The sequence below is a fragment of the Typopeltis vanoorti genome, chromosome 4, assembly GCF_054136105.1.
Source record: "Typopeltis vanoorti isolate ZY-2024b chromosome 4, IOZ_Tvanoo_1.0, whole genome shotgun sequence".
Classification (NCBI taxonomy): Eukaryota; Metazoa; Arthropoda; class Arachnida; order Uropygi; family Thelyphonidae; genus Typopeltis; species Typopeltis vanoorti.
In genome coordinates this window covers 136,406,325-136,419,785 of record NC_143552.1, presented here as the reverse complement: position 1 = coordinate 136,419,785, position 13,461 = coordinate 136,406,325, and the positions used below count along the sequence as shown (strand labels likewise).

At 35.3% G+C, this 13,461-nt stretch overlaps 1 protein-coding gene across 1 annotated transcript in view; it reads right to left on the bottom strand.

The window, feature by feature from the left end:
* LOC150107696 (thrombospondin type-1 domain-containing protein 4-like) overlaps positions 1-13,461 on the bottom strand; it is a 465,880-nt gene that overhangs the window by 29,769 nt on the left and 422,650 nt on the right. Inside the window, exon 13 of the mRNA XM_090392010.1 lies at positions 7,424-7,597. Coding sequence (XP_090248136.1) covers positions 7,424-7,597 — 174 coding nt within the window. The remainder of the gene's footprint in view (positions 1-7,423; positions 7,598-13,461) is intronic.

Here is a 13,461-nt window from a genome sequence, read left to right as displayed (position 1 = left end):
ATTTTATTTATTGTTATGTCAATATTATAAGAATTTGTATCTGATAATTTAACTGTGCATTTATTGAAATGTAAATATTCTCTATTTATTTCTGTTTGTAGAAATTTAACGATTATGTAATAGCTCAATTTTATTATGTTTTGTTTTATTGTCATGGAAACGTATGTTAGATAGCTTGCACGTTTTGGAACACCACGTGAGGTTTATTGAAAAGAGTTTTAGATCACAAGAACAATTTAGGCGGGAAGAACAGATATATAAGCGATGAACGCTGAAATTAGAATGAATTAAGGGGAGAATAAGGAAACAGAGAGAGAGAGAGGATTAGCATTAGGTTGGAATCAGAGCATTCGGGAATCACAGTGCGATAATAGCGAGTCGGCAAGTCACTCAAGCAGCTAATTAAAGTCTACTAGCCGAGAGGTGGTTAGTTAATAAGTTGTAGAATAACAATTATAGCTACGGAAGACAGCTGAGTGACTACTAAATAGACTAGCAATACTTGAATTGAGATTTAATTTCAGGGCCGACCTTTCATGGACACACAGAACCTTGAAGCAAGTACGAAGTTACTAAAGAATAGTAGAGCTGTAAAGTTGAAGTATACCAATAGCTGTGTTTAGAATTGTAGTGTCTAAGAATTAATTGAATGCTGGAAGAGTGAACAACTGTGCATATAAAACCTAAAGTTAAGGAATTATTGTGTTGCCCTATTTCATGAGTGATAAGTAGTACTTTGTGCAACAACGTTTGTTTATGTGTATTGTGACCGATGATTAATTCAGTTATTCCTTAGAAGAATTATTTTAATGAGTGCCGTTTACTGTTTAAAGTGTTTACAGTTATAAAAAGTGTATATGTATAAGTAGATGAAGATAGAAGATTATTCCAACCATTAATATTTCTATACAGAGAAGTGTGTGAGTTTCATCCTAGAATTTCCTTATATTAACAGTAACTATTGCGGAGAATTAGCTAAAGTGTATATTTAAAAGTGTTTGTTTGTGAAGAGGTATTACTGCCATTTTTGTTGTATTTGGAACTTAGGAATTGTGAGAAAACTGTATTATAGAGACAACAGATTTACCATTGTATGAGTTGAATGATTGAATTTACCTGAGGAGTTAAAATATTTGTGATATCTTAATTACTGATTTAAACTTAAGTGTAAAATTTATGATTTTAAAATTAAATGTTTGTTTTTGTTAATCAAAAGTTGTATTTTGCCAGAATCTCTTTTACTGCACCATTCATAAAATATTCGAACCAAAGCGGGAGTGATAAATAAATTAAATATACTCGGCCAGTATAATTAATATTAACACCTAAAAGTATAATTAATATTAACACCTAAAAGGAGAGATAGTTGTGAGTTGGTTTATCTTCAATTCTTGAACTAATTCAGATATAAAGTGGCGCAGTCTTTAAATATAAATTTTCTTTATATTTGAATTAGAAATAAACTTACAACTTATCAATTGTTTAAGAACATCATAGTGATTAACATGTCGGATCCAAGGTAAAGATTTAGAAGAAGTAGGATCCAACACCAGTGTGGTTATCATATTTTGGCCAAACAGGTAGATCTGCAGCCATGCATCATGATGAACTTTAGACTCTACATTAAGTTCCATGAGCCAGAGTAATGAGGACTTGTGGAGCATGCTATCACCACCAGACACCAAGTTCTTTGGAAGAAAATTAAGGTTCTCCTTAAAAGTAATAATCTCTTGGAACATTTATACAAAAAGAGTTGTGAGACTTTGCTACATTGACTGAATCTAAATAGAAGTGATGGACTTAAATTATCTCTCTTATAGAAAATAGTTCTTCTTCACTAATTCCAGAATTAACTTTAATTATTTTTTTTATTTACTATTAAATAAATAAATTAAATTAAGGTTCTAGTTAAAGTTATATTAACACTATGGTCTAACTATTTTATAATTGGACCATAGTGTTCATCATGTGCATGCATGTCATTGTTGATTATACTAGTTTCTGTTCTTGTTATTTAATTTGAAAGTCATATTGAAGATGCCCCTGATATTAGGACAACAATTTATACTAATGAAAATACTTATGTTATGTATTAGAATAACATAAACATCCTAGTATGTAACCTAAGAAAGAAATACATGCTACAACAAAAGGATTTTTAAAAAAATAATGAACTAAAAAAAAGTAAACAAATATTTCACTTTGAGTATCTCAGAGTTCTGGACAACCTATAGCTCTATGTTGCCTTGCCTGAATGATGCAAATACACATTTGCAATGCTACATAAACATAGGCACATGGACATCAGCAGTGTAGACATTCTTTGTCATCAAGATGAGTCGACAAAAAGAGTTGAGTCCATTCAAATGTGGTATGATAGTTGGAGCCCACAAGTATGGTCATACCACATTCGAACGGACTCGACTATTTTCCCTGATCTACTGTCAGCGAGGTTATCATGAAGTGGAAACGTGATGGAACCACCAAACCCCCAAACTGGTAGGCCCAAGAAACTGACAAATTTGGACAATCAAATTCCTGTCCATGACGTGAGGAACCTTTATTTGGTCTCTTTTGACTAAAGGTGAGTTATCCAGTCTCATATGGAGGTAGAGGAGGGTTTTTTCACCTGGAAACTCGAGTTTTTCATCTTTTAGAACAGGCAAACTGGCCTGTGAACACACACGGATCTACATTCATAAAATACATATATAATCCCTCATTAGGAAGGCTCAACCCATCCTAAGAGATGGGGAAGGAAAGGGGGAAACCCGATATGAAATAAATAAATCAGTCAGCCTTAGCAACCATTGCAGATGACTTCTGCATAAGCTCTGGAATGGATGCCAGTGACAGAACTATTCACTGGGAGGCATTTGCCCTTGGGTTTCATGGTTGTGCTGTGGCTCACAAGCCCTTGATTACACCTGCCAATGCTCTATGTCATCTGGAATGATGAAAACAACACTGTCATTGGACTGTGGATCAATGGAAGAGGGTCCTGTGGAGCAATGAATCACTGTACACAATCTGGCAATTCAATGGACGTGTCTGGACTTGTTGGATGCCTGGTGCACAATACAGGAATGTCTTGTATCAACTGTGAAATTTGGAAACAGTAGCATAATGGTCTGGGGCTGTTTTTCCTGTTTGGGCCCCATTGGTTTCTGTGTCCAGATCTTTAAACGCTGATGCCTACCATGACATTCTGAACAATGCTATTCTTTCCACACTCTGGCAACAGTTTGGAATAGACTCTTTCCTATATCAGCATGATAACACACCTGCTCACAAAGCATGGACCCCTAGCTGTGTGGTTTGAAGACATGGAGATGGAAGAACTAAACTGGCCAGCCCAAAGCCCCAACCTCAACTCCATTGAACATCTTTGGGATAAGTGGGAATGAAATTTGTGTCAAGACATCCTCACTAACATTCATCAGCTGTTTGCCATACTACAGGAGGAATGAAAACATTCCAACAGCAGTTTACCAGAACTTATTGGAGAGCCTATTCCAAAGATTAATGGCTGTAATAGCAGTAAAAGGAGGCCCGACCTCATATTGACAGCAACAATTGCTGTCCGTACACTTTTGTCACCATAGTGTAGTTGCATGTTAACAGTGTCTTTCTTTTAAGTACCATATTTATTTATTTCATATGGTGATTCAACAGCCGTGAGCCCCTTTTACGGAGAGGTATGGCACCACCTCAATCCCATATAGATCAGGATAAAACTAGGAACTGCAGGATTACAAACATTTAAGAACACTACCAAAAAAAAAAAAAAAAAAGATATTTGATTCAATTAGAAATTAAAATTTCCTAGAATATGGTTCCTACAATCCTTAATGCTGGTGTTGTCCAGCATTAACGATTCTATATAATAAATCTGAGCTTATGGAATAATGCTGAGATATTATGCCTTTTGATAGATACCTTCACTGGTGTTGCCCACTGAACTGCCCATTTCTCCACTTTCTTTTAATCACATAAGAACATAAGCAGCTACTCATCAACATCAGTACACAGTTCAACTCATATCGAATCAACTTCTCATCTTCGTTCATCCCATTTATCTGTATGATTTGGAACAGTTTTGCCAATACTGTTTGCCCCAACTCCCAACTTTTCAAGAAACATGTTAAGAAATGCTTTCTTTTTTCCTTAATCACTTGCCTCCCACATGGCACTGCTGTTTATAGGTCTTGTGGCCTCTCGTGACAACAGATAATGGCCTTTGAAATGTGGTGCTATAGGAGAGCTCTGAAAATCTCATGGACAGATTACACAACAAATACAGATGTCCTACAGAGAATGAGAACACAAAGATTTTTATTACAGGCAATGATCCAGAGAAAGATGAGATTGGCAGGACATGGACAGGTTCAGCAGGACAGAGGATACTAACAGTTTTAGAAGGAAAAATTATGGAAAAAGGATCAAGAGTTAAAAAACAAAGGACATGGTTTGAATATATAAGATCATGGACAGGATCACATGGCTATGCAGAAACAAAAAGGAAAGCCACCAACAAAGAGAACAAGAAGGACATGGTGCTGCACCCTCTCACTGAGGAAGCTACATGAAGAAGAAGGCTTCTCATGTGTGGGGTCAATAGATAAAAATAAGATAATCTGTATAAGTATCTTTATCTGTATAAATGATACAGATAAAAAAATCTGTATCATTTTTGCAAGAGTTTATCATCCAAGTGAGGATATTGCTGTAACAGATGTGAGAATAGAGGCTGATGAATTGAAAATACTTAGAATATTGCAGAATCTCAATGCAAATACAGCCATGGGATTAGATGAGATATCAGATTGCATATTATGAGAATGCTTTTAAACAGGCTGATTAATTCAAGTCTCAGCTCTAACAAAGTCCCAAAGGGGGTGGAAAGAGGGTAAAATAGTTCCTTTGTATAAAGAAGGCTCCAAAACTGTGGTAGCAGATTATAGACAATTCAGTATCTCAGGAATGGTGGTAAAAGTATTGGAAAAGTTGATTGAAGACAGAATTCAGGAATGAATAGATAAGAATATGATACACTATGGGAAAGTGGGCAGGCAGTATGGCTTTGTGAATGGTCAGTCATGCCTTAGTAATTTACTAACTTTATAATAGTGACAGCTGAGTTGGATAAAGGAAATGGCTACATGCTGATACTGCTGGATTTTGCAAAGGCTTTTGATAGGATATGTGGAACTCTGTTATGCAAATTTGAACAGATGTGAAACTAGTGTTATTATGAAGGTGGCTAATGGACAAATACCAGAAAGTAGTATATGGAGGAGCAGAATCCAGAAGAAAACAGGTGACTAGCAGTTCAAGTACACAGCCTTGCATACTTGAACTGCTACTGTTTAATTTGTACATAAATGATATAGGAAATGATTTGTAGAGAAATATTCAGTTGTTTGCTAACTATTAACTATTACCTACCCAAAATTGGGTAGGTAATAGTTAATCAAGACAATGTAGAGAACTTGCAAGGTGATTTGACTGACAGTATGGGCAAAAATGTACAGTTATGCATTCTGAGTATAAAGATTACATGCTGTGTACCACACTGATAGAACTGTACTCTAGGAAACTGATGAAGTTAGAAATTTGAGAATATTGGTAGATAGAGAATTGAAGTTCAGAGGGTATATTGCAAAGATTGCCAAGGTATAATAAATTTAGTTTAATCCTTTATCCAAGTGTGTGCAAACGAAGTTTGTGCCTGAAAGTATCTTCAGGACTGGGGTAAAGTGGTACGACTCCTTGCAAAGGTGGAGCAAGCTACCAATACTTCTATCTCAGTATCTCCCATAATGCAAAACACATCTCCTTGCGGATATGTATAATGTTATGCATTAAGGGAGGGGCCACTACCCAGACTAGTTTCGACCTTTATTGAGGTTTTCAACATCTTTCTCTAAATCCAGAGTAATTTAATAAAAAGGTGGCACACCGTTTGGCAGCTCCTATAGGCAATGACCTTGCTAATGCTTCTGCCTTGGTATCTCCACTTGGGCCTGGCTCCCACTGAAGAGACCTCAATAAAGGTCAAAACTAGTCTGGGTAGTGGCCCCTCCCTTAATGCTAACATTATACATATCTGCAAGGAGATGTGTTTTGCATTATGGGAGATACTGAGATAGAAGTATTGGTAGCTTGCTCCACCTTTGCAAGGAGTCGCCCGATGTTGTACCACTTTACCCCAGTCCTGAAGATACTTTCAGGCACAAACTTTGTTTGCACACACTTGGATAAAGGATTAAACTAAATTTATTATAGTCTGACCAAGTGAAAAATAAACTTTCAACAGATTGGCAAGGTAGCTCATAGAATTACTTGGTAACTGAAGAACACATATGCAGAGATGAGGAAGTTAACATTCCTCTTTATAAGGCCTTGATACATCCACATTTGTGTGCTGAGGTCTGGTCACCATGGTTTCTTGGGGATGAGAACGTTGTGAAGAGGATCCAAAGGAGAGGGACCAAGATGGTGAGTGGTCTGTGGACTGCTCCCTATGATGATAGATTGAGAGTTTGCTGCTGGCAAAAGTTGGTTGACATCCAGAAAAGAGTGGATATGATAGAAACATTTCAATTACTAAAAGAGTGTATAGGAATGATGCAAATGAAATATTTCAGCACTTGGCTACAGAGGTCATTCTGTAGCCAAGTGCTGAAACAAAGGTGTGCAGACTAGATTTTTCACTTGGAGTGTAGTGAATGAGTGGAATTAGTGGAACCACTCACCATCTTAGTTCTTCTTCTTTGGATACCCTTCACAACTTTCTCATCCCGAAGAAACTATGGTGACCAGATCTTAGCACAGTAATCCAGATGTGTGCATATCAAGGCCTTATAAAGAAGAATGATAACTTTTCTCAGAATTAATTTTGAGTGCTTTGTCTGTCAATGAGTTGAAGGAGAGATACAATAGATATAGTGTGAACAGTTTGGGTGACCTATAATGAGTCTTCAGACTTCATGGAGGTTGGAAGTTTTTTTCACTTGGTTAATCCATGGAGGTGTCCATGCAATAATAAGTAAACAGAACCCTGCATCTATCAACTTAATTCTGAATCCTAGCCTGCCAACTTCTCTAACATCTTAATTGCCACTCAAAAAATATGAGCTGGTCTGTAATTTGGAACCACTCTGCCCTCCTCTCCTTTACTTTTCTTCCATTCCTTTTGAGACATACTGTGTTGCAAGACTTTCATTAAATAATGAAGTTAAGAGCACTTGCGCCCCTGGACTTTATTTAATACTTTGTATACATCTTCAATAATTTTTAAATTCTGTGTTATAGCTAATGTATAAGTAATTATACTGTTTAGTTTATTATTAACATAAGCATCATAAGCCTGGTGCTGAAAGATTAATACTTAAAAAAAATTGAAATCTATATACTGTACCTGTCCCCATGATCCTGCAAACCACTTTCCACCACATCCCTTAGTGGATGTACACACTTGTTCTTCTACAGGTTTCTTAGCTAAATCACAATTGCCAACAGCTTCTGTTTTTCCTGTACCCAAGAGACACATTACTTTTCTAGTTCTTTTACCAGTTCCACAGGTAGTCGAACACTGTTACACAAACAGAAGTTTTGTTAATGTAACTCACCTTCTACATCATACATAATTATGTTATATACTGTTGGCTAGCAATTAATAATCTTTGTCGCAAGATGGCTAATTTAAAATGTCAAAGCTCAGAACCGTGAATTAATCCAAAGCAAGCAATAATAAAATTTATATTTTACTGAATAAATTTATATTTGATGCTTGAATATCACTAGTATCAATACAAAAGGGAAAATATTCTTTACATATACTTCCAATTACTGAACTGATAGACAAAAAAAAAAAAAGCACTTCATGACCAATATTTTTCCTCCAGTTTACTTTGACATTTTCAAGAGAGTAATGCACTCCATGAATAAAACCACTTACTCTGGATGTCACCAAGTCAAGGGTGGCAAGCTTCATTGTTTTGTTATTTTTGACAGAGCATGACAATCTTCCAAATGTTTGGTTTGGCAGTTTCATGCAGCCAAGTTTACTTAAATATTAGTAAAGCATATGCTAATTTCCAGAATAGTCTTTCATTGTGCAATAACTGGAAGAGAAATATTAAAAATGTTTTTTTCTAACTTGTTGTGCTATGATAACACATACATTAAACATCCAAAATAATATGTACAATAATATATAAGTTAATACTCATTTACTTCAATTCAATAATGTTTATGAACAACATAACTTACAGTGGCACTGATGTGATGCAGTCAAACACTGTTACCTGATATTTCAAAATTTGTACACGTAATAATTTTGATGTTTTAATATATTCATGTCAGACAAAACTGCCTTTCTCAGTCTTGTTATCTGAGGGGAGCTAGTTCTATGCTAAATTGTATATTGCCAATGGACGACATACATATTTTAGGACACATTCCATCTACTTTATAACAAGAATATTATTATTATTGTCATCATTATCAGACCTCTGGGGGAGGGAGTTCAAGGACTCATCGAGGGAGGCCATACATCACCTACACCAGCTGTCATGCCTTCCCTTAAACTCATTCTCAGTAGATGCACTCACTATTCAATATGCAAACTGTTCCACTCACTCACAGTTCTGTAAGAAAAAAATCTAGCTTTCAACCTTTTCTTAACCACATGCAAACTTAATTTCCATGGATGTCTGCTTGTCTTCTCCCCACCTTCCATATTGTTAGATCTGAAATAGGCGACTTCAATTTTACATGACGTCACCATTCCAGAATCTAACAATCAACAAAAAAAATATATACATATATGCATACTTATCTTTTAGCACAGTGTAACTATGTTTTTTTTTTGTAACAACATCTTGTATGATAAACTGTGAATTATGTGAATTTAAGTTAATATATCTATATGTCTGTAATATATCTATATGACTTACATGAATGTAAGTCAGAAAAAAAGGGGCAGATATGAGAGAAATCATTAGTGAAATATTATAAATGAAAGAATGCATATTATTCAGCAACATAGGTCAAAAATCGCCCTAATACTATAAGAGCAGCGTAAGCACCCGCAGGCATCACATCTAAGAAGACATCATGATGCATACGTTCCCAGAAATAAGAAGTCCCGTATGGTGATCGGTGAAGTCACCCAGCCTGAGACCAATGGGTGAGACGATAAGAGAAATTCAAACTCGGAAAGGTGGCGCTCTAGGGGAGCGTATAAAACCTGCAACACGGAAGTAAATCACACCCGTTTTTTTTCTTGTTCCTGCATTCCTCTTCGTGTGCTCCAAGAGTTCATCGTAGCTCAGCTCTCATTTTTGAGGGCTGACTTACGAAAGGATCCAGCATGACACCGCAGCAGATTTTGGCAAGATCAACCGTAGGCCGTCAATGAGAAGGCAATCGATGTAAAACCTTAGCAGAGAGATAGCGCCCAACTCAGGTGAGCACGTGTAACCCACGTGGTGATAAGATCGAGACAACCAGAATCGAAACAAAGAAGGAAGGATGGAAGAAAACCGATAAAGAATAGATAAGTACTCTCACTTGTTCTAGCCCCTTTTGAGAATTGACTAACAGTGTTAAGAGAATGCATCTTAAAATTTGTAAAATGGAAGAAAGAGTGAAGAACTAAGATTTATGTAAATGACTATGCTTTTGAAATGAACTTTAAGAACTTTCAGTTAGATAGAGATTCAGTCGTAATTAATCCGAATAGAGATTATTAATGTGCTAAAATGCCTACTTGTACAATTGAGCTGTAATTAAGAATGTATTATATGTTGAGTTATTGAATTTGCTAATATTTTGAAGTCAATGCATAATGATTTTGAGAGTGAGAGAATGGTAGACGCTTAAATTAGATTTGATAACTACTTTAACTTGTATGGCATTATATGATGAGTTTAATAAATATTTTGATTCCTTACTTACATGTGTTTCTGATCATGATGACTGATCCTGACCCTTCAGAAAACTTCGAACCTGTGATCGTGTGTGTGGGAATACCCCTATTGAAAATAGTAGGGCACAACTGCAAATAAAATAAACCAGAGAACCCAAGACTTCTAAGAATTCAGTTAACATTATTAGTGGCACCTGATAATCTATGTTTATCCTAAAGGTTAGGTTTATCTCTAACTTTAAGACCTAGGCTGGCACAGATAAAAAATAAATTTTGCCTGAGCGACCAGGATAACTCATAGAATTCAGGGAACAGGTAATCTCTGGTGGCCCTTAAAGGGTTAAATTACGTAAGAAAAGGTGTAAAAGAAGCGAGACATAACGATAAGACTAAAATTAATGAAGATCACATAACAATGGTGCAACTGACTTAACAAAGAGGTACATGCGATAGAATTTTATATAGCGGCTGAAGTAGGAAAGGATAAAGTTAATTATATTGCCTCGACATATAAATATCAGAGATATACGACGCAACAATATATTGGCATATTAATCTTTATTATACATTAATTTGAAGATTTCAACAAAAATAATCCTTATTTTCTAAACCTTCAAAATAGATATACTGTTTGTAAAAATATACATTTGCTTTTATAAAGCATATATATGCTTGAAAATAAAAATACTACTAGTTTTTTTTCTTTGAGAACTTTTCACATTAACAAGCATCTAGAGAGGACCTCTTCATGATTTTTTCACAAGATGCATGTTGCTCTTTTTCTGCATAGCTATGTAAAAAAAATGCACAAGATACTTCCATATAAAGTGTAAAAAGATGTATATTGTGTTTTTTATGCATAGCTCTATAAAAAAAAAATGCACAAGATATTGTATGCCCATATTTCATAGAATCTAGTCGCAGTGTGCCAAGAATAGTTAATTTATGCTGAAGGAGAGAAAGAAATAAAGGTGTATGAATTGGTCACCAACATGTGAAATCGCATGCTTTATACGTACATATTTCAACTGTTGTATAAGCAAATTAGTTACCACTTTAAGAAATAGAATTTTCATAAAAGAAAAGCTAATTTTCCGACATATAATAATAAGCACTCATCCCACAAAACACATTGATTACCCTAATATTGGAATGGATTCTCCTTCTTTTGACATGCACAGAAGTGTCAAATGGTCTCACATCTGTGGGCATACAGTACTTCCATATAAAGTGTAAGTAAACTGCAAAACCTAAAATATTTCCCTCGTGTATCTTACATTAATTCAAATGCATCTAAGATTGCTAAGCTTGAAGAAATAACTTGCCCATCATGCAGGAATATGCAAAAAATGTAAAGCACTCTGAGAACCTAGCAGTGAATTAAATTGCAAAATTCCATGGAAGAGACAATACATGGCCTACTAGTTCTTATCAAAATATGAATGTGCTCAAGACAAAATGTTGAAATATTAATATTTGTAAATATTATTTTAATAGTATTATTGTTTAAAAGATACTTGTGCACGAGAGGTTTCTTTAATTAACACAAAAAAACACAATGTACGAATTGGTCACCGATCTTGGATGTGGGTTCAAATCCTGCCATGGGCATGGATGTTTGTGATTGTCCTACAAACTTTGTGTGGAAAGGGAATATGCAACCCTACCACTTATTCTAGCAGAAGACATCATTGCCAAAACCATGTGAGGTACGGCAGTGACCATACAGTGTCTACGGACGTCAAATGTGAAAAATGTTTTAAATATATTTCAGTCTGGATATTACGGGCCATCATCAGCGGTGACAATAGTTAATTACAAAGTAGAATGTGAACAGTGGATTGATTTGAAACAGTAAGATGTTATACATAAGACAATGCAATGATATGACTGAGGATATATTGATAATTCATTAAAAAAATTATTGATGTTTGATTAAAATAACACTTTCCCATATCTTAGAGAGATAGAGGGGTGGTCATTCTAATTTAAGTTCGGATGGCGAAGTAAAGCCTCAGCACTTTCTTTGAACATTCATTCAGATTTAAGGAACAGGCATTCCTTTTTGAGAAGTCAGTGGGTTTCATATATCGCATGATGTTAAGCGTTTCTGCTGTAATAGTTGAGGTGTAGACCAAATAGTATGAGCACATCTCAATAAAGTTTTTATAAATGCAGTGAATTAGTTACTGCCATTGATCGAAAGCCTAATTTTGCTGGATGCTACATTCAACAGCAATCAGCTCACCATACATCACAGAAAACATCAAACAATATGTGAAATTTAATGGCTTCTCAGAATTGACTGTGAAACAGCTTTTTAACTGACTACTTTTCTTCCTATCAACAAATTATCATCATGGTTTCCATCTTCAAAAGATAAATGGTCTCCTCTAGCTCCCCTGGTGTCTACCAAGTTCCTTGTGACTGTCATCATTCGTATACTTTGGACAAACTGGATGCTCTGTGGAAAAGAGAATACAAGAACACCAGTCTTACATTAGCAACAGTAAATCTGAAAAATCTGGCTTGGCATAGCATGGAATAGATACTGATCACAACATCCTATGGTCTGAAACATGCTTACTTCATCAGTGTTTGTATAAATTTGAAAGCATTGGTATAAATTTCAAAGAAAGCACTGAGGCTTTGCTTCACCACCCAAACTTAAACTCTCTCTCTCTGTCTAAGATATAGGAAAGTCTTATTTTAATCATGCATGAATAATTTTTTTAATAAATAATCAATATTGCAATATTTCCTCAGTTATACCATTGTGTTGTTTTATGTATAACATCACGTAGCTCTTACTGTTTCAAATCAATCCATTGTTCATGTTCTACTTTGTAAATAACTGTTGTCACCACTAAGGAAGTTTTAAAATGAATCAAAGTTGCAACTGCAGACTCAAATATACAAATATTATGCAAAAAAAAAAAAAAAAAAAATGGAAGAGTTTGAAGACAAGAACCAAACCTTGGATATTCAGTGACACACCCTGAAGAAAACATTGATTGACTGCAAGAATAGAAGAATGCATATCGAAATTAAGTCTGAAAAGCTCTGAAAGAATACAGAAGAAAATGTAAGAAAGTGAAGCAATGTGTAGTAGCCATACAAAAGTCATGGAAACACTTTGGAAAGAACATAGAAAATAAATATCAGGAAGGTGGTAAAATATTCCAAAGGCTATTGAAAAGGCTCAGAAATGGAGGAAAGAGTACTGTAAAAGATATCAGAGATGATAAAGGTGACACGAACAATGAAGATAAAGATATCATAGATGTCTGGGAGTAATTACTTTGAGAGATTGCTAAATGAAACAAGCAGTGACAGCATGGTGGTAGAAAACACTGAAAAGAATATACGCTGCTTGGAAAGAAGTCAACAGACACCATAGTATGAGGAACAAACAGCCATGGCACCCACCTTGATTAGCTGTAGGACCTCCTTTTATTGCAATAACTACAGTAATCCATGGAGCATAGGATTGCTGTAGTATGATTACTATTGTATGCTTCTTT